Source organism: Xiphophorus maculatus, chromosome 13 (genome assembly GCF_002775205.1).
Source record: "Xiphophorus maculatus strain JP 163 A chromosome 13, X_maculatus-5.0-male, whole genome shotgun sequence".
Lineage (NCBI taxonomy): Eukaryota > Metazoa > Chordata > Actinopteri > Cyprinodontiformes > Poeciliidae > Xiphophorus > Xiphophorus maculatus.
The window spans coordinates 15,279,852-15,300,058 of NC_036455.1; the positions used below are offsets into that span (position 1 = coordinate 15,279,852).

A 20,207-nucleotide genomic window follows, 5' to 3' on the forward strand; every position below is an offset into this window, starting at 1 on the left:
TCATTTTCATTCATTTTACATAAATGTCATTACTTCACATGTATCACGTTTTTCTTTTTACTCACTAGTTTGTCAAAACCTTCAGTTCTGTGTTAACTCCGTCACATGGACTTTATGTTGTTTTTTGTTTTATTTCTTTTGTTTCTTGAGAAACATTTGTCTGTAAAACTGAGTAAAAATATCACTAATAGGGTCATTAAAACATAATGTTATATTTATTTTTGTCAAATGGTGTTGACAAAGTTCTGGGTCAGGTCCATTAAAAATGTTGCAACTGGGAGCCTGCACCTTATCTTTATATTTCCAAAACATTATTCGTCATATTTGTGTACATAAGCTTGAGGAATAATTAAAATTAAAATGGGGGGGAATTTAAACCCATTTTGTCCCACTTCTCAAGAATCATTGAAATATATCAGCTGTGACTAAATAACGATTATTACTGAATAATATATATTAGGTTATATATATTCTACCTTCAGAGTGGTTCAGCAGATTCATCCTGTGCAGTGAATCCGTTTCTCATTTCTTCATCACATCGAGTCTTTAAGAAACATTCAGAACAAAAACGGGAGATTTGGGAGCTATCTTACTTTGTACAGAGTGAAATAATATAATATAAATAATAGTCATGTGAATATAACATTATATTACAATAATAATATATTTATAATAATATTGTTTTATTTCTAATGTAGCACTCTTGTGTCAGATCATCTAAATTAATGTTAGGGACTAATTACCACTTAACTTTAAGATTGACTAAATCTGGGTGAGCCTTCCTAGTGGGGCTGAACCCGGTGTTACCCGAGCTAATATCAGCCGGTGGACATAAACACAGTATAGTAATGTAAGATGATTTATTTTTTTTTTTTTTTTTTTTTTTTTTTTAGTGTAACACTGCGTAGTGATATCTAAATCTGTGTCACCATAAAATAAGAGGTCGTGGGTGGAGAAAGAGCAGACACTGAGCGGGAATAGCGTAGCTTTGCAGACTTTTATTCAACCGTCTAACCGAACAGCCTAACGTCTCCGCCCCTCATCAGAAAAGAAGCCCCCCAACGAAGAGAGAGAAAAAAAACCTCGAAGAAGAAAGAAATATATCCTCTGGAAGGCACAGCGCCCCCACTCATCCATGCAACATCCCCAGCAAATAACCAATCTCACATAAAACCATATTAATTGAAAAGTAAAAATAAATCATCTTACATACTTCCCCCTCTTTAAATGAAATGTCCTCATTTCAAAATGAAGTTGTTACATAAAAAAAAATAATTTCACCAAAGCACAATCCTTCCAGACTGTCACATATCACCTGGGGGGGGGTTACAAAACCAAGGACACAAACTCACAATAAGACCTTTATAAAGAACAACGGTCAACATGTTTGGGTTTAACGGAACCAGTTTTTTTTTTTTTTTTAACCCCCTAATAAGAACAACAACTGTAGATCATTTATCTCATAACAGCAGTCGTTGTGGCTTCCGCACAGTACGCCCATGCCTGGTAATAACTGCACCCCCAGAAGGCGGCAAGCTGGGGGGTGGTTGTGTAGGCTGATGGGAAATGAGTCCTGTTGGGTTCCTTGGTGAAGATGGCAACGACCTAGTGGTTCCTGATGTCTGGGCTGCCGCTGTTTGGCCAAAAAGCCAGGGCAATGAACCAGACAAAGCAGTATACCTCGGCAGTGTGTCCCTGTTTGGAGGAAATACAGACTGGGAGACATCTGTGGGTAATGTGTCTGTGGAGCTACGATAAGGTTTTAAACGATCATAGTGAATGACTCTGGTCGCAGCCTGAGGATATTTTACATCCACCAGCTTGTAAAGGAGCCCCTTTTCATCCACAGACACAACCTTAAATGGACCAGTCCAGTTTGGGGAAAGCTTTTGTCGTTGTGTGGTGGGGTCATCTATCCATACCAGATCACCATAAGCATAAGGCCTAAACCGTGTGTCCTTGTTGTAATAGTACTCTCGTTTTTGTTTTTGTTCTTCGCGATGGAGAAGAACAGTCTCAAAAGCAGCGTCCATCCGTGTAGCCAGTTCTGAACCATAGTTTTGTGGGCAATCAGAAACCTTTGGCGATGAAATATGGACATTAGCAGGTAGTCGGGGTTCTCGTCCATGAGCAAGGAAATATGGTGAGTACCCTGTGCTCGAGTGAGGAGTAGAGTTGAAAGAAAGTACCACAGCAGGGAGGTAGTGGTCCCACTCGCCTCCGTAGTCCTGAATGAGTCGGGCCAACTGCTCTTTCAGAGTCCGATTAAACCGTTCTACCATACCATTCCCTCTTGGGTGATATGGAGAGGTTCTTTTCTTTGTCATTTGTAATCTCTGACAAATTGTGTGAATAATTTCAGATTCATATTGTCGTCCCTGATCTGACAACAGTTCCTCAGGTACACCATGTTCAGGTATATACCGTTCACACAGTAACTGTGCTACTGTGGCAGCTTTTTGGTCAGACATAGCATAGGCGTTTACATACTTGGTAAAATGGTCCTGTACCACAAGCACATATCTATTACCAAGAGAGGTAACCGGAAGTTCAGTAATGTCCGTACAGACCAACTGAAATGGTCTGTCAGTCTGGATAGATTGCAAAGGGGCTCTGTGCTTTGGTACAGCTTTTCGGAAAGCTTCACATGTCTTACACAGATTACAGAAGTTTTCAATATCAGATCTCATTCCTGGCCAATAACACACTGTCAATGCCTTCTTAAATGTACGCTCAGCACTGTAATGACCAGAACAAGGATTACCATGCAGAAAATGCATTGTTTCTGTAACAAGTGCAGGTGGAATTAACACTTGATAGACCTCGGGTTTCCCCGGTGCACTCTGACCTTTGCGACAAAGCAAATCATTACATAGTAATAACTTAGGAAACTGCCACCAAAGTTTTCTCTGAACTCTACCTTCTACCTGTCTGAGGTAGGGACGTTTCTTGTTTTTCACCCAGGTATACACTTCAAAGAAAACAGGATCAGAGAGTTGTGCACATACAATGTCCATGTTTTGATTGGATAATGTCTGTTGTAATGTGGCAAACCCCATATTGACATGTGTTCTATCATTGTCCACACAACACACTTGTGGTACAACATTGGTCATCTCTGAACGTTCAGGGCCTGAACATGGCAACTCAGCCGGCGAAACAGATTTTTCTGTATCGCAAGGAGAAGAGTGACCATCAGGCAGTGCTGAAACTGTCACCTCAGTTGAATCCTGCTCCAATGGTATACGTGACATGGCATCGGCATTTGTGTGTTTCTTGCCATCTTTGTGAGTGATTTTCCATTGATACGGGTCCAACTCCAATGCCCAACGACCCCTGCGTCCGGTAGGGTCATGCGTGACGTCCATCTTCCTTAAGCTGAGTAAAGGACGATGATCAGTGATGATTGTGAAAGGATTGCAACTCAGATAATGTTTATAGTGTCTAATTGACCACACAATGGCATACAGTTCTTTGTCATATGTAGACCACTTTCTCTCTGTTTTTGAAAGTACATGACTTGCAAAAGATACAACCCTTTCTTGTCCCTGTTGTGTCTGAGACAGTACAGCACCAACTGCAAAATTAGATGCATCCGTACTCAAAATGAATGGTTGGTCAAAGTTGGGAAATGCCATTATTGGAGGAGAAGTCAGTGCATCCTTAAGTGCTTGAAAAGCAGCAGAACAGTCATCTGTCCATTCAAACACCACTTGTTTTTGGGTAAGCCTATGCAGAGGCTGAGCAATAAAGGCATATTTATGTACAAAACGTCTGTAATATGAACACAGTCCCAAAAAGGCACGTACCTCTGTTGGAGAGCGTGGAACAGGCCAGTTTCTGATGCGTTCACTATTTACAGGGTCCAATGCCAGTCCATCCCGAGACACAATGTGCCCCATGTACTTCACAGCAGGTTTGCAAAAGTCACATTTCTTTGGGTTTAGCTTTAAACCAGCTTGTCGAAAACGAGTGAGAATGTCTGTGAGATTGCCTAGGTGATCTTCAAAGGTTTTTCCCATGCAAATGATGTCATCCAAATAAATGACACAAGTCGTCCAGTGCAGTCCTCTCAGAACCAGCTCCATGAGCCTTTGGAAGGTCGGAGGTGAGTTTTTAAGCCCCATTGGCATGACCTTAAATTGGTACAAGCCGTCACCTGTCGTAAACGCAGTCTTCTGTCTGTCTGCTGGATCCATTTGTACTTGCCAGTACCCACTAGACATGTCCATGGTAGAAAAGTACTGCGAACCAGAAAGCGCATCTAGACTGTCATCAACTCTCGGTAAGGGGTGAGCGTCAGTAATGGTGACAGAGTTCAGTTTACGAAAATCTACACAAAACCTGTAAGAGCCATCCTTCTTTTTCACCATAACTACTGGGCTGGCCCAGGGGCTTGAACTGTCCTCTATCAAATCATGTGATTTAAGGGTTTCAACTTGGCGGCGAATTTCTGCCTTCATGGCCGGAGAGGTGCGGTAGGCTCTTTGTGAGATTGGGGTGTCACAGTTCGTAGTAATTTTGTGTGTCACTATGTCAGTCCTGCCAAAGTCATGTGGGTGTTGACTAAAAACATCTGCAAAAGAAGTCAAAGTCTCTGTCAGTTGTTTTTTCTGCAGAAGTGTCAGATCTGAGTCTGTACTATCTGTAAGAGGGATTATTCTGGGACCGTCAGGTGTCTGAGTATTAATGTTACAGATAGAACTGTCCATAATGGTGAATTCACTCTGGCCCTCTGCTAAGACAGCATGAAAGTGGCCCACCTGTGTACCACTATGTAACATGACATCACTATGTGAAACATTAGCTACTTTAACACAAATAGAACCTCGTTCTACCCTGGCCACAGTCCATGCAATACCCGCAGCAGACTGGTCGGTATAATGTGGTTCAAACACACCAATGTAGCCGCTAGGTAACAACCCTTTCTGGGGTGCATCCAGAGTAGCAGTGATGACCCTCTCAGACATAGCAGGAATGCTAACGGTGGATGATACTGAAACAGCAGTCAGGCAGGGAACATACAGATGTGGACTAACTAGTGGCAGAGCTGTACCTGCTACCTTGCAAGTCATGTCTCGAGTGTCAACTGTAATGCCATTTGCCACCATAAAATCCCAACCTAAAATGACTGGCTTTGTACAGTTTCTGACAACTTGAAGTGTGTGTGTCATGAGCTTATCGGCAATAGTTAGGTTCACATAAATGGAGCCTACAGAGTCAAGGGGGTCACCTGTGACACCAGTGAGAGGAATAAACCGTTTTACAATGGGCTTCCTGTGAAGAGCAGGTGTAGCCATTCTAAAGTCCTCACTAATGACTGAAACGTCCGCTCCAGTGTCAAGAAAAGCATGCACTACAGTGTCCTCAATAACAACTGACACATATCTCTTCTCTACATCAGCCAAACCTGTAAAGTCACTAGTAACGGTGTCATGGTAGGTGTCATTGTGTGTCTGGGCTAGGGCGAAGTCAGTAGCTGGCAATTTGCCCTCATTGTCAGCTACTCCTAGTTTACCTGATCATGGTTCGAATGTGAAGGAGACCGGAAACGTACTCGCCCTGGGCTGGGAGAGTGATTACGTCGGCCCCTTTCATAGCGGTCAGGAGAGCGGCCACGACTAGCGTAGCCTCTGTTTGAAGAGCTGTAGCCCTGCGTGTAGCGTTCAGATGATCCAGATAGGGTACGTGGACCCTGCTGGTTGTGTCCATCCTTCACATATGAACTGGAACTGTGGTTAGGTGTGTTTTGGTCGTTTGATGAGTCTCTACGTCGTGGAGGAGATCCATAGTAGCCATCTGATGAATATCGGTCACCCCGGCGTTCACCTGGAGTGGGGCTCCGATGACGAAATCCATAGTCTCGCCTGTCCTGGCGATGTGTGTTCTCGCGCTGGCGGTCAACTGCCAGCTGCAGCTGTTTAACTCTGTCCGACAGTGTTTCAATAGTCTTTGCCATCGTCTTTAAATCATCTGCAGTAGCTGAGTGGACTCCTAGAGGAGTGGGTGAAGGAACCTGAGTAGACCACACAGGTGGCACAGCAGGGTAAACTGATGATGTAGACAAAGACTGCACAGGAGGTGTGGTAGTGAACACTCTACTAGCTTGGTGAGCAGTTTCAATCTGCATAGCAAACTTTAGAGCAGTCTCCAGTGTATCAACACCCTGCTCGTGACATCGCAGCTGAAGGTATGGGTCAAGACCAGCAATAAAGCGTCGAAATTTTTCGCCCTGTTTAGCATTATCACCGTAAGTCGGAAAAGCTTCTTCAACCAAACGGCAAATCTCAGCAGCAAACACAGGAAGGGCTTCACCAGGAAGGCGACTGCGTGCATTAATGTAGCTCTGGAAAGTCGACAAATAAGCAGTTTGTCCAAAAACGCTCTTCAGCTTCTCCTTTGTGGCGGAATAGTCAGCTTTTACTGCATCAGACAGGCTATCCCAGTAACTAAAAGCAGCACCTCCTAAACATGTAGGTAGCAGCTTCACCAAACTGTCCTCAGTGGTATCAGGATCAGCAGCAACAGTCACTTCAAAAAGTCTGCACCATGTTGAAAAATCCTCTTTTCCATCCCCCATGAAAATGTGGCTGTAGTGAGGCCTGGTGCGGCTACTTGTAGAATGAAAAGGTAATTGATCCCAAAAAGTACTCGCCATAGCTGTGTATTCGTCTCCGTAACCGGCAGTAGGATGAGAGACAGGGCAAAAAAAAAAGTCCGTCTTCAGCAGCCGCTATATACGCCGCTCAGCACGTGCAGCATGAGCTATCTGTGGTTAGCATGGGTAGCATGTGCTCACCTCTTCAATCGCTGAAAGCGTCCACAACCCGCTGCCACCAGTGTAACACTGCGTAGTGATATCTAAATCTGTGTCACCATAAAATAAGAGGTCGTGGGTGGAGAAAGAGCAGACACTGAGCGGGAATAGCGTAGCTTTGCAGACTTTTATTCAACCGTCTAACCGAACAGCCTAACGTCTCCGCCCCTCATCAGAAAAGAAGCCCCCCAACGAAGAGAGAGAAAAAAAACCTCGAAGAAGAAAGAAATATATCCTCTGGAAGGCACAGCGCCCCCACTCATCCATGCAACATCCCCAGCAAATAACCAATCTCACATAAAACCATATTAATTGAAAAGGAAAAATAAATCATCTTACAGTAATATTAACTAATCATAAAATATAAACGGTAATTTGTCCATCCTACTTGTGAAAAGTTATCTGAAGGAAAACCAGGGTGTTTCCTCCAGAATCTCATCTGAGAGCAGAAACGTATCCAATCTGGAAACGATCCGACATCCATCGGAACCGACGCAACGCAGGGGTTTGGGGAGGGGGCTCCATGCGCGGGATGGGAGAGAGAGAGAGAGAGTGTGTGTGTGTGTGTGTGTGTGTGTGTGTGTGTGTGTGGTTTATGGGGTGTTTCCATGCCAGGATTACCCAGGATTCCAGAGCTGGTGCCAGATGGAGGGAAACCCTCATGAAAACAAACAGGGAACGCCCGGCAGCAGCTGCTCCAGGTCCTAAAGACAGTCATATTCAGGCAGCAGCTGATGGAAGAATGTTGAACTCAGAGCAGAGCTGAAGTTTTGATCCGGTCCCTGTCAGAACCGGCTCCTTCCTTCATCTTCTTCCTCCTGATCAAAGATGGTTTGTTCTTCGCCGGGTTCAGACTGCAGCTCTGCAGCTTCCGGCTGTGTTAACGCGACACCAGCTATGACTGCAGAGAAGCAGCTACTGCTGTCTGTCAACCTGAAAGGGTCCACTGCTAGCTGCTTGCACACCTATCTAACGCCAGCCTGACACGGACCACTGCTAGCTGCTAGCAATGCTAGCTAACGCCAGCCTGACACGGACCACTGCTAGCTGCTTGCACACCTATCTAACGCCAGCCTGACACGGACCACTGCTAGCTGCTAGCAATGCTAGCTAACGCCAGCCTGACATGGACCACTGCTAGCTGCTAGCAATGCTAGCTAACGCCAGCCTGACACGGACCACTGCTAGCTGCTAGCAATGCTAGCTAACGCCAGCCTGACACGGACCACTGCTAGCTGCTAGCAATGCTAGCTAACGCCAGCCTCACACGGACCACTGCTAGCTGCTAGCAATGCTAGCTAACGCCAGCCTGACACGGACCACTGTTAGCTGCTAGCAATGCTAGCTAACGCCAGCCTGACACGGACTACTGCTAGCTGCTAGCCGAGCAGCTAACAGCTCCTGACTCAGATGTAGCGCGCAGAATGCCTAAGCTCTTCTCGTCCATCGCAGCTTTATTCACAGTATGTGGTGGCTGGGTGGCAATAATAGCTTAGCATGATAAATTTAGGTGCTTCGGTTTTAAGACGTCTTTGTATTAAACATTAGAACTGTCCTGAGAGGAGCAGGCTGCAGCTAAAGCCAGCTATCGAGTTTGGTCAGTTAAAACCTCATTCAGGGGAGTGTTGTCATCACCAACACTTCTGTAAGGTTGAGCTTATCTCTTGGCATTTCATATCGTTTTTATGCCATTGAGTTACATAGTTTTCAAAATGTCCCAAAACATCCTGCTAGCTAGCTAATGGCAGCTAAGCTAAATGTGGCTAAAGGCTAACTAAAACAAAACTATTTCAGCTGACTCTCAGAATCTAGTGATAATATTTAGTGTCTCTAAACAGCAAAACATTTGATATTTTTACAGTTTTTACCTTCATTAGTTTTAGTTTCTTCATCATTTTATCTTTTTCTCTGTGGTTTTAGTCATGTATTACCAGATTAGCAAGTTTGTAGATTGAAGTATTTAACTGTAAAACTGAATTCTTTCCTGTTAATAAAATCACGTATATTTATGAGGCGTCTTTATATTTAAATCTTCCAGATCTGTCTCCCATCCAGCAGCTGAATTTCTTTCCATGATTTAATGTTTTTTACTTGAATCTTAAAGTTAATTATCATAAGCTTTTGTCTTTATTTTGCTAAAATATTATCCTTCATCCTGTTTTCTGCTCTGAAATTGCCTCTCTTCTTTTCACATATTTTTGCTGTGAAGGTCTCAGTGATAAATGGAGAAGGATATGAAGGATATGAAGGAGGTCAAGAGGTCAGCGTCTCTCCATTCCCTCTGACGGCTCCACAGCCAGAAGTTTTCAATTCCCGTCCTCACAAAGCAAACAATAAGCCGGTTTCTCCGTTGCCATGGTGACTAAGAATCCGATCTCTACGATGCTCTGCCTCCACCCAAAACTTCCTCCACCCAACTGTAGCTCCACCCAACTCCTCGTGAAGCGCCGCTGAAGCTAATCATGCTAATTACTGTTTATAAACCTCAGCTGAACATCTGGGAGCCGAAACTGAGCAGCAGGGTCTGCATCCACATCACACACACACACACACACGCACACACACACACGCACACACACACACACACACGCACACACACACACTCTGTTATGATCATTCCTCTTCTCAACAGGCAATGGAAACTTCTGCTGGGTTAAAAATACGCCGCAGTAATTTGCTCCACATGTGGCGCTCTGGCAGAGAGACCATATTTTGCGGGGGTGGGGGGGGGGGGGTTCCTGGGGTTTCTCCAAAAGCAAAGGGAGACACACACACAACCCCCCCCCCCCACACACACACACACACACAGAGAGAGCTGCAGCTCTTCCTCTTACCTTGAGCCTTTTCCACAAACAGCACCTTGGAGTCGTGCTGGAAGTTGAGTCCGTCCAGCACCATGGTGCCCCCCCCGGGGGCCGGGCTCGTCTCCAGGCTCTGCTTGTCCACCAGCGGCAGCTCCTGCGCCGACCTCTGGGCTGCGGGAGGAGACGGGAACCCGGTCACGGCTCATCCACACCCACTCCCCATGCGGGCCTGAGCATCCAGAGCGCTGTGCGGCTGCAGGCTCTGCTCTACATGTGCTGCTAACTTTGCCTCACTGGTTTCTGCTGGAAAGCCCTCTGGACCTTTACTGGGTCCCACCAAGGCGCCCAGTCAAAGTCCAGCCTCCAGATGTTGGTTTAAGGTTCAGGGGGTTTCCTTCAACCCTTCTGCTTATGATGAAGTTCTCCCTGTTTGGAAACCTGTGGGTTCTTCTGCGGCTCAGAGCGGAACTGAGGAACGAACAGCGGCTCGTTTCACCGCTGACATCACAGAGGTCAACTCCCAGTGCTGAAGGTCAGCTGGAGTCCAGGAAAAGTTCACTGAGTTTTACTCTTAAGGGTCCAGAAGAACCTCAGTCAGCTCAACATGTTCTTCTACCAACACATCACTGATTTTCTGGAACCAACAATCTAAAATCTAAAATCTGACTGAGAGGGAAACCTCGCCTGCTTTAGGTAACCGCTAAGCGCTAAAACAGTTCAAGCTGCTGCCTGCCTGTTTCCTGTCTGACGTGAGTCTAGACAGGAAACCGCAGAGCATCGTGTATCACCTATGATAAACTTCCTGTTCTGAATAGTGTGGAAGTGTTGGGATTCACAGTGTCCCGCTGTGTCAGGAAGGGCATGTTACTTTGGCTGATCCATTTCCTCATTTCACACATTTTCATGTTTAAGGATCATCTGAGTCTAGAGGTTCAGAGAGTTCTTCAGGAGTTTCAACCAGGACTGGACCGGTTTGGACCAGATTGGACCAGATTAGACTAGATTAGGCTGGTCTAGACCGGTTTGGACTGAACTGGACCGGTTTGGAACAGATTAGACTAGATTAGGCTGGTCTAGACCGGTTTGGACTGAACTGGACCGGTTTGGACTATGTTAAACCAGACTGGACTGGTTTGGCTGCAGAGGACAGAACTACGGTGACTCACAGCACTCGATGGGGTTGGATGCGACCTGCAGAGAGACGGTCCTGCCGCCCGGCTGGGTGATGTGAACCCGGAACACCATCCGAACGCGCGTGTTCTTCCGGCCGATGTCCGTCTCGCCCTTCCTCAGCTCGATGTCGGAGTTACGGAGCTTCAGGATTCCCGCGCAGTCGATTCTGTCGGGAGAGAAACTCAGTGAGGCGTGAGATCGCACATCAGCACCAACAGATCTTCCTTTCTGGATCTGCTTGGGGTTGGAAATGTTTTTCCTGGAGTTTCCCCCCGTCTGACTGCTGCTCCCATCAAACTGCTTTCGTTCTGCGAGTCGCTCCAAACCGTCTCTGGCTTTTCGGCTGTGGAGCCGCTCCATGGTGCATTCCTTAAAGGCTACTTCATGTCAACTTTTGCACACATTTCAACACTCCCTACATTCTTGTCTGTAGCTCTGGTGAAGCAATCAGGTGTGGAAGCCGAGAGCCGAGTCCTGCAGACACAGATCGACGGTCTGAAGGCCGGGTTACGGGTTACGGTTACGGGTTAGGCCAGACTTTCCCAACAGATTTCATATTCAAACCAGTTGGCAATGATCCGGATCCATCGGAATTCTGACCTGGATCACTTTACGAAACACCAACAGCTCAACAGAAACCATGCAGCGAGGTCTGGAGACATTGGTGTTAAACCCAGAAAGGACCAGACCGGACCGGATCCTCCTCATCTCCGCTCTTATCCTACCCATGCTCTTCATCAGCCCACTCATCATCATCATCATCATAATCCCTCCTCATCCTGAGGCAGCTTTAGCTTGTTAGCTGCTGGTTTTTAATTCTACTTCCTGTTTCTACTCACATGGCGCGCATGTCGTTCTCCGGCAGCAGCGGGATCTCCAGCACCTTGGTGTTGTTGTGCAGGACCTCGTGGCTCGGCGTGGACACCGTCTTTCCCGTGATGCGGTGGACCTGGTAGAAGGCGTGGGGCCTCAGCAGCCGGTCGTCAGCCGTGCCGATGAAGAGCTGTAGGGTCAGAGGTTCGCTCTCCATGTAGCCGTGGAGCTGAAAGGACAGAGAAGAGTGGGTGTTAGGAACCAGGACTTCCTGTCTCCACGTCTCTAACAAATGTTGAAAGCTGGGTTGTTGTGGTTGAACCGAATGCTGCTTTGAACAGAAACAGAATCTCCCTGAACTGTTGCTGTGTTCCTCCATGATGCCATTTGGTCTCCAGGTGATTGCCTGTACTAGCGTAGCCGTTGCCTTCCTGAGCTATTACGCACGATTCTCATCTCTCTTCAGTCCTCTGTCTGGAATTTTTCCCATTGAAGTGGATTCCCTCCAGTAGATTTTCTACTGGGCCAATCGGCGAACAGAAGAAGTTATGAATGATGCCGTGCGTTTTCTGTAGTCTGCCTGTAGTTTTAGCGATGGTGGCGGAAGACGTTCAGTCTGTGTTGGTCAATATTCAAACATTGAATTTATATAAACAGCTGCATCGCTCTGATTGGCTCTTCTCTCTTTAGGGGATGATAGTTGTTTGCGGCGCAGGCAACTTTCTTTCTTTTTTTTTTTTACCCCTCCAGGGCGTCTTTTTTGTGGGCTCTAGAGTCCCTTTTTTACGAAGTAGGCTGACAGGAAAGGGGGAAGGAGAGGAGGGAAGACATGCGGTAAACGTCACCGGGTCCGGGAGTCGAACCCACGACGGCCGCGTCGAGGACTTGAGGCCTCCAAATGTGGGTTGCGCTGACCGCTATGCCACCACGGCACGCCCCCGCAGGCAACTTTCTTGGCGCTGAACTGGCGCTTTGCAAAACTGACAGGCAAACGTTAGCACTGGGTAACATTTAAAACCTCAACAGAGTTCACAGGAAGTGAAGTGTCAGGGTCCTGTGGACGAAGCAAAGCCAGCGGCTTGTTTTAGCTGCTAGCCCTGAAGCAAAGACGTTCTTGTGTCCAGCAGTCAGACTCTGCTGGTCATGGAGGTTTAGCTCTTTAGCAACAACCAGCAACTGAGGTTTATTCACAGACTCCTTCTGTCTGAGCTGCAACCTGAACCAGAACCAGAACCTGAACCTGAACCTGAATCTGAGGTTTTTCTTCCCATCTGATCTGTTTCATGACTTTAATAAAGAGGCTGCTGCAGCTCTGAAGATTGTTTGGTGCAATTTTATTTTCTTTAAATGATCACCTCCAGAAGAAAAACTGGCCCCTGGAGCCTCACTGCGGGCCCCTGGAGCCAGTAGTGAGGCTCCAGGAGTCCAGAGCAGGTCCAGTCGGAGCAAGAGGAACGGTTTGGAACCAGCGGCTAGTTTTACTGGCTACAGGAGGTAAAATGCTAGCATTAGCATTATCAACATTTATTATTCTAAAGGACGTCTCAGTTTATTTGATTTAACCTTTTATTCAATTCATAAATCCTTCATTTTTTCCAAAGGGACATGAAATGTTGGACCTCTCTGCTAGCGCTCATTAGCTGCATTCCCATTGGCCGTTTAATTGTCCAAAATGGATGAAAATAAATCTGCTTAATGGATTGGAGACGGACACATTTGTAACGAAACTGGGTTAACATGTTTTAATAGGTTTTGGTGCTGAGGTTAGGCTGAGGAGTCAGCAGACGGATTTTACTGCTGGTGGAAAACAAGAAGAAGACGACAGGAAGTGGCAGGAGGATGACGGCACGGCTTGTTTTTAATGACTTATTGCATCAACAAACTTATTCACATGAAATTTTAATTTGATTTCTTATGTAATGGAAACAGCTTGATTGTGAAATTGTTTTTTCAACATCAGCAAAATATTAACGCAATTCTGCAAACGTTTGTAATGAAGGGCAGTAAATGTTGCAACGTATCTGGACAGGCCTCTAACTGAAGACACTGTGCTGATATGCTAACATGCTAGCAGAGATGATAGCGACACGTCCTGGATGACTGCAGCAGCTGTTAGCAGCTCTGCTGATCCACCTCGTTTGCCTTTGCTGCTCTGTCAGAAACACGTTGGAGTCAAAGATCTGACCCAGAGATCAAGATGGACGGAAGAGACGGTTGGAACTTCCTCCTCTCTCGGTATCCAAGGCGCCTCCTTTCAACTCCTCTGGGGTTAGGGGTCAAAGTTCAGGCGGTATCTGGGCTTTGAGATGCTAATCGGCTGCTCCCAGTTAGAAAAGCAATACCTTGTTGCCATGGTTATGCATCAGCAGAACCCGAGGGAATATTGTCCAAACTGCAACGATTCAACCAGAAAATGATGAAATTTAGTGTGAAACAGAACCAATCAGAACCAAAGGAGCAGTTCCCTCACGCTGCCACCAGGAGGCGCTGTTCCAGAGAAATATATCATGTCTGCAGGTATTTCAGTGGATGTTGGACGTTTCATTCCTCCATATTCTGCAGTAGGATAGTGACTCCTCCTCAGTCCTCTGCATAACCCCACGTGAAACAGAACTAAAGCTTCAGAGACGAGAGCAGCTGCGGTCAGCCCAGCAGCCTGGGGCTGCGGCCCCCCGAGCCCACCACAGGAGCAGGGCTGAGTCAGCGCTGCGGTTAGCTGCCGCCTCCTCCGCAGGACGCCATGATGTCAGCCAGGCGGGAAGTGGCCTAAACAAAGGGTGGTCTGTGTGGCGGAGGGGGGGAGGGCGGCTGCTAGGAGCCCGTCATTAAATCGTTAGCACCTTCTCAGGAACACGAGCCGAGCGTCGGCCGCTTGCTGGGAAATGTCTTCGTTTCCAGATGTTTCAGCCGCTGCAGAAAAACTTCTGGACTGAGAGGCTCTAGAACAGAACCGTCCTGTTACGACCCGTGTGGACTCAGAGTTTCCTGTTCTGGAGGTCTGAGCTCCGTTTGTGTGAGATCTGGCTTCCGTCTGTCCATGAATGAATGAATTAATGAATGAATGAATGATGCATTCACACACAGGTAGCCTGCTCCCATCCAGACTGAGGTAAAGTGGTCAGATGTTCTGCTTGGGTCTGGACTGCAGCAGGATTCAAACCAGGAAGTTTTTACTGCAGCAGCTCCAAAGGCTGCGTCACTTCACCTGGACGGTAACCCTGGGTTACCGTGACTCCATGTTGGCTCCATGTTGTTGTTGTTGCAAACAGACTTCAAACAATCATTTTTCTACTTTCTGTTCATCACATTTCAGGTGTTTCAAACAGTTTTCTAGTTCTGTACCTCAAGAAATATTTCAGCAGCATTAAGAGTTTTTCATTAGTATTTATATATTTCAGCAGTATTCATAAGGCTCATTTCTGAAGCTCTATTTTCTTGTAGCTGTTTAATTAGCGTCTGCCTGTGAAGCTGCTTGGAATGTCTCAAGCCGTTTTCAGAGTCCACTGCTTCACTTTCCCCAGAACCGAGGAGACGGGTTTATAGCCGGACCATGACTCAGCTCCTGCGGCCCGCCGCATTTCTGTCTGCGCCGCTCAGAGATGTCATGGAAAACCATGAGTCACCGTCGTCTGGACAGGAAGCGGACGGGTCCGCCTCACGACGGGCGCAGAGACCGAACCGGACCTGCCGTCAGAACAAACAAACCCGAGGAATACAGACCTGGACCGCCGGGTGTCCGCCGGCCAGCGCCTTCACCGCGCCGCGGCTGCCCTCCGTCTCGTAATGCGCCCGGTGGTGCGACTTGGGCTGGACTTGGATCTGCAGGCTGTAGGCGCCGGAGCTGCTGGGCAGCTGCCAGTCCAGCGCCGGCAGAGACGGGCTGGAACCGGGCAACAGGAGGGAGAGGATCAGAACCGGGCCAGGAGATGGATCTGTGTTCTGGTCTCCTGACCCTCCAGCCTGTCCAGGTTGCTGGTTGAACGCCGGCCTTACCTGAGGAACTGCTTGGGCTTCGTCCAGCCGAACGGGTTCTGAGGAACGTCCAGGAAGTAGCCTTCCTTCTTCAGGGCCGGGCGTTCGTCCTGCTGTGGCTCCAGCTTCAGGCCGACGGTGGGGCTGAGCTCCAGGCTGGTTCTCCGGGCCTTTATGGGGACGCCGTCGCCGAGGTCGGCCATGCCGTCGGTGGAGAGGGCATTGATGGCGGCCAAGATGGCGGAGTTGGTGTACTGGTTGGTGATGGGCAGCCAGCTGTCCTCCGCCAGGCTGAGGCGAGGCGAGGCGCGGGGCGAGGGGTTGGGGGGCGGCGGCGGGAAGCCGTTCAGACTGTACTTCCTCTTGGCTCCGCAGGGCGAGCCGGGCCCGGACCCTCGTGGCACCGTCCAGCCGTCGTCTGTCGCATCGGCGCGGGGGGAGGTAGCGGCGGCGTCCTCTGGCAGGGCCAGGGTGGAGCCCTTCGGGGACACGGAAGGGGACTGCCAGGGCGAGTTCTGGGGCGAGTTGTCGTAGTTGTAGGAGAAGCCGGACTCGAAAGAGGCGTCCGAGAGCCCGCTGCGGGACGACACGCTGCTGGCCGGGCTCAGACAGCTGGGGTCGCGGTAGAGGTCGGCGCCGGGTAGCGGCAGCGTCATGATGGAGGCGACCCGCCGGGCGGCTGGGATGCCGCCCCGCTGCGGCTCGTCCTCGGGCGACTGGCCGTAGGCTGTGATCTCGATGCGGGGGCCCTCCAGGGCCGTGCCGGCGTCCGGGCACACCGGCGGGTAGAAGCCGGCTGTCTGCGGGTCGTCACGGGGGTCAAAGGTCTCAGACTTCGCCACGGACACGGATATGGTGGGGCTGGACTGGAGAAACTGGGAGGCCAGAGGGCCGGACAGGCTGACGCTGGGCAAGAAGCCGAAGGCATCTGGTGGGAGAGCAGGGAGACGTTAGCATCTCCATGGAAACCAGCGCTAAGGAAAACACGGTGGCGGCAGTATCATGCTCAGGGCTCAAACAAAGCTAATAATGACTCTGATAGAAATGTTACAATGAGGTCCGGTACAGAACCCAGACTGAACAGAACCGCAAACTGCTGAAAACTGAAGCCAACTTCACATCCGACCAGCAAGGTTCCGGGTCCAGACGGTTCTGACCAGCCTCATGCCTGTCTGGTCCAAACAAAGCATCAGCCACTCTGACACGTCAGGAAAGGTTCGGGACCATTTTCAACCGAACCACGCCCACTGGGACCGGATCAACCCCAGGTTCAGCTCCAGGTGGAATCCAACTGGGTTTTCCAGAACCAACCAGAACCGGGTCCAAAGAGTCCAAACTCCAGACAGGAAAAGGTGAACTCACCTTCCTCTGCAGATTTCATCTCCTCTGTGGTAAAAGTTCAGATCCTCCATACAGGAGCTGCTCCAGCTGCTGCGTGGTTCGAACCGGGTCAGAACCACGGCATCTGCTCCGAACCAGAACAAAGTCCAAAAGCAGGAAAACTCTCCGCTGGCAGAAAACAGGCGGTCGGTTCCTGGCTCTCTCTATCCCGGGCGGAGCGGGACCGGGACCGGGCCGGGGGATCCTGGCTGCTCGGCTCGCTGTGACGCACTGAGAAACTCCTGCGCTTATAAACCCGGGGATCACCCCGAGCCGCTCCGCGCTCTGACGCAGCACGCGCGCACGCGGAGGAGGAGGAGGAGGAAGGAGGAGGAAGGAGGAGGGGAGAGTCCTCATCCCCAGATAACCGGGCTGCATTTCTCTTTTCGGATTGTCTTTCCTGAAGCACCTTGGAAAACTCCGTCATTATTTTAACCGTGTAACTTTAAGACCGGGAGCCCCGCCTCATTATTTCTTCTTCTGTGGTATTGTAGTTACCCCTTTTGTCAGGTCCTGTTCATTTTTTATCTCCATATATCCGGTTTATTTATAGGTTTAGCTCAGTGTTTGCTATTGTAACAAATAAATCTATTTCATAATGTCAATATTTAAGTGAACTTCTGATCGTGAGGACTTACCTGTAGTTTGCTTTAGGACTTCCTGCTTCCCGTAGGACTTCCGGTTTCCCGTTTGTTCAAATCGGACCGCGCCGCGACCCGATCCGATGAAACCAGAATATCGCAGAAATGATCCAGGAGTTCGGAGCAGCGGCGCCACAGAGCCAACGTTTCAAACTGTGCAAAACTCTTAGGTCATCTTGATATTGTCCAGTTGGTCCAGTTCGACCCGGTCAGCCTTCAGAACGGTTCTGGACCGACTCATGTCAGCAATGTTGCAGTTCTGGTCGACCTGATAGATTTTTACCTGGTTCCAGACTGACTCCTAACTGGTTCCTAACTGGTTCCAGACTGACTCCTAACTGGTTCCTAACTGCTTCCCAACTGGTTCCAGACTGGTTCCCACCTGGTCCCTAACTGGTTCCCACCTGGTTCCTAACTGGTTCCCAACTGGTTCCAGACTGGTTCCCACCTGGTTCCTAACTGGTTCCCAACTGACTCCTAACTGGGTCCTAACTGGTTCCAGACTGACTCCTAACTGGTTCCGGACTGGTTCCTAACTGGTTCCCAACTGGTTCCCACCTGGTTCCTAACTGGTTCCTAACTGGTTCCAGACTGACTCCTAACTGGTTCCAGACTGGTTCCCAACTGGTTCCAGACTGGTTCCCAACTGGTTCCAGACTGGTTCCCACCTGGTTCCTAACTGGTTCCAGACTGGTTCCTAACTGGTTCCCAACTGACTCCTAACTGGGTCCTAACTGGTTCCCACCTGGTTCCTAACTGGTTCCAGACTGGTTCCCACCTGGTTCCTAACTGACTCCTAACTGGTTCCAGACTGGTTCCCACCTGGTTCCTAACTGGTTCCAGACTGGTTCCTAACTGGTTCCAGACTGGTTCCCACCTGGTTCCTAACTGGTTCCCAACTGACTCCTAACGGGGTCCTAACTGGTTCCCACCTGGTTCCTAACTGGTTCCAGACTGGTTCCCACCTGGTTCCTAACTGACTCCTAACTGGTTCCAGACTGGTTCCCACCTGGTTCCTAACTGGTTCCAGACTGACTCCTAACTGGTTCCCACCTGGTTCCCAACTGGTTCCCACCTGGTTCCTAACTGGTTCCCACCTGGTTCCTAACTGGTTCCAGACTGACTCCTAACTGGTTCCCAACTGGTTCCAGACTGGTTCCCAACTGGTTCCGGACTGGTTCCCACCTGGTTCCAGACTGGTTCCTAACTGGTTCCCAACTGGTTCCCACCTGGTTCCTAACTGGTTACGGACTGGTTCCCACCTGGTTCCTAACTGGTTCCAGACTGGTTCCTAACTGGTTCCCACCTCGTTCCTCACTGGTTCCAGACTGACTCCTAACTGGTTCCCAACTGGTTCCCACCTGGTTCCTAACTGGTTCCCAACTGACTCCTAACTGGGTCCTAACTGGTTCCAGACTGACTCCTAACTGGTTCCGGACTGGTTCCTAACTGGTTCCCAACTGGTTCCCACCTGGTTCCTAACTGGTTCCTAACTGGTTCCAGACTGACTCCTAACTGGTTCCAGACTGGTTCCCAACTGGTTCCAGACTGGTTCCCACCTGGTTCCTAACTGGTTCCAGACTGGTTCCTAACTGGTTCCAGACTGGTTCCCACCTGGTTCCTAACTGGTTCCCAACTGACTCCTAACTGGGTCCTAACTGGTTCCCACCTGGTTCCTAACTGGTTCCAGACTGGTTCCCACCTGGTTCCTAACTGACTCCTAACTGGTTCCAGACTGGTTCCCACCTGGTTCCTAACTGGTTCCAGACTGACTCCTAACTGGTTCCCACCTGGTTCCCAACTGGTTCCCACCTGGTTCCAGACTGGTTCCTAACTGGTTCCCAACTGGTTCCCACCTGGTTCCTAACTGGTTCCCACCTGGTTCCTAACTGGTTCCAGACTGACTCCTAACTGGTTCCCAACTGGTTCCAGACTGGTTCCCACCTGGTTCCTAACTGGTTCCGGACTGGTTCCCACCTGGTTCCAGACTGGTTCCTAACTGGTTCCCAACTGGTTCCCACCTGGTTCCTAACTGGTTACGGACTGGTTCCCACCTGGTTCCTAACTGGTTCCAGACTGGTTCCTAACTGGTTCCCACCTCGTTCCTCACTGGTTCCAGACTGACTCCTAACTGGTTCCCAACTGGTTCCCAACTGGTTCCCACCTGGTTCCTAACTGGTTCCCAGCTGGTTCCCACCTGGTTCCTAACTGGCTCCTAACTGATTTTGTCACCTGCAACATGATCAGAGCAACATTTGGACGCAGAATGGCTGGAATGTGAATTCTCCTGTGCTGAGTGGCATCGTCTCTTTAAAGCTGTGCGACCCTTTGACCTTTCAGACCAGTGAGTTTGTCTTCATAAGGATGTTGGTCAGAGCAACACTTAGTAACAAGATAGCTTAATGGCGGTTCTCCTCCGGCTGCAGGAATGAAAAATAAACGCTCTAATTTGGAGAAAAGCTGCAGCTTTTCCGCCTGAGTGTTTCTGCTCCCACTTTCGGACGGAGCCAGTCGAGTTCAGGAGTCAAGTGTTTGCAGATACGCTGCGTCCCGCTCGCCTCAAACTTGCTTATTCAGCCATTTCATGACGCCATTAGAAGATCGATC

General features: G+C 49.0%; 1 protein-coding gene across 1 annotated transcript in view; it reads right to left on the reverse strand.

The window, feature by feature from the left end:
- LOC102237484 (nuclear factor of activated T-cells, cytoplasmic 1-like) overlaps window positions 1-17,422 on the reverse strand; it is a 32,338-nt gene extending 14,916 nt beyond the window's left edge. The window contains exons 1-6 of the mRNA XM_023344989.1: window positions 16,942-17,422; window positions 15,601-16,507; window positions 15,328-15,487; window positions 11,634-11,836; window positions 10,788-10,960; window positions 9,652-9,792 (exon numbers count right to left, since the gene is read on the reverse strand). Coding sequence (XP_023200757.1) covers window positions 9,652-9,792; window positions 10,788-10,960; window positions 11,634-11,836; window positions 15,328-15,487; window positions 15,601-16,507; window positions 16,942-16,960 — 1,603 coding nt within the window. The 5' untranslated portion in view covers window positions 16,961-17,422. The remainder of the gene's footprint in view (window positions 1-9,651; window positions 9,793-10,787; window positions 10,961-11,633; window positions 11,837-15,327; window positions 15,488-15,600; window positions 16,508-16,941) is intronic.
- Between the last annotated feature and the right edge of the window lie 2,785 nt (window positions 17,423-20,207).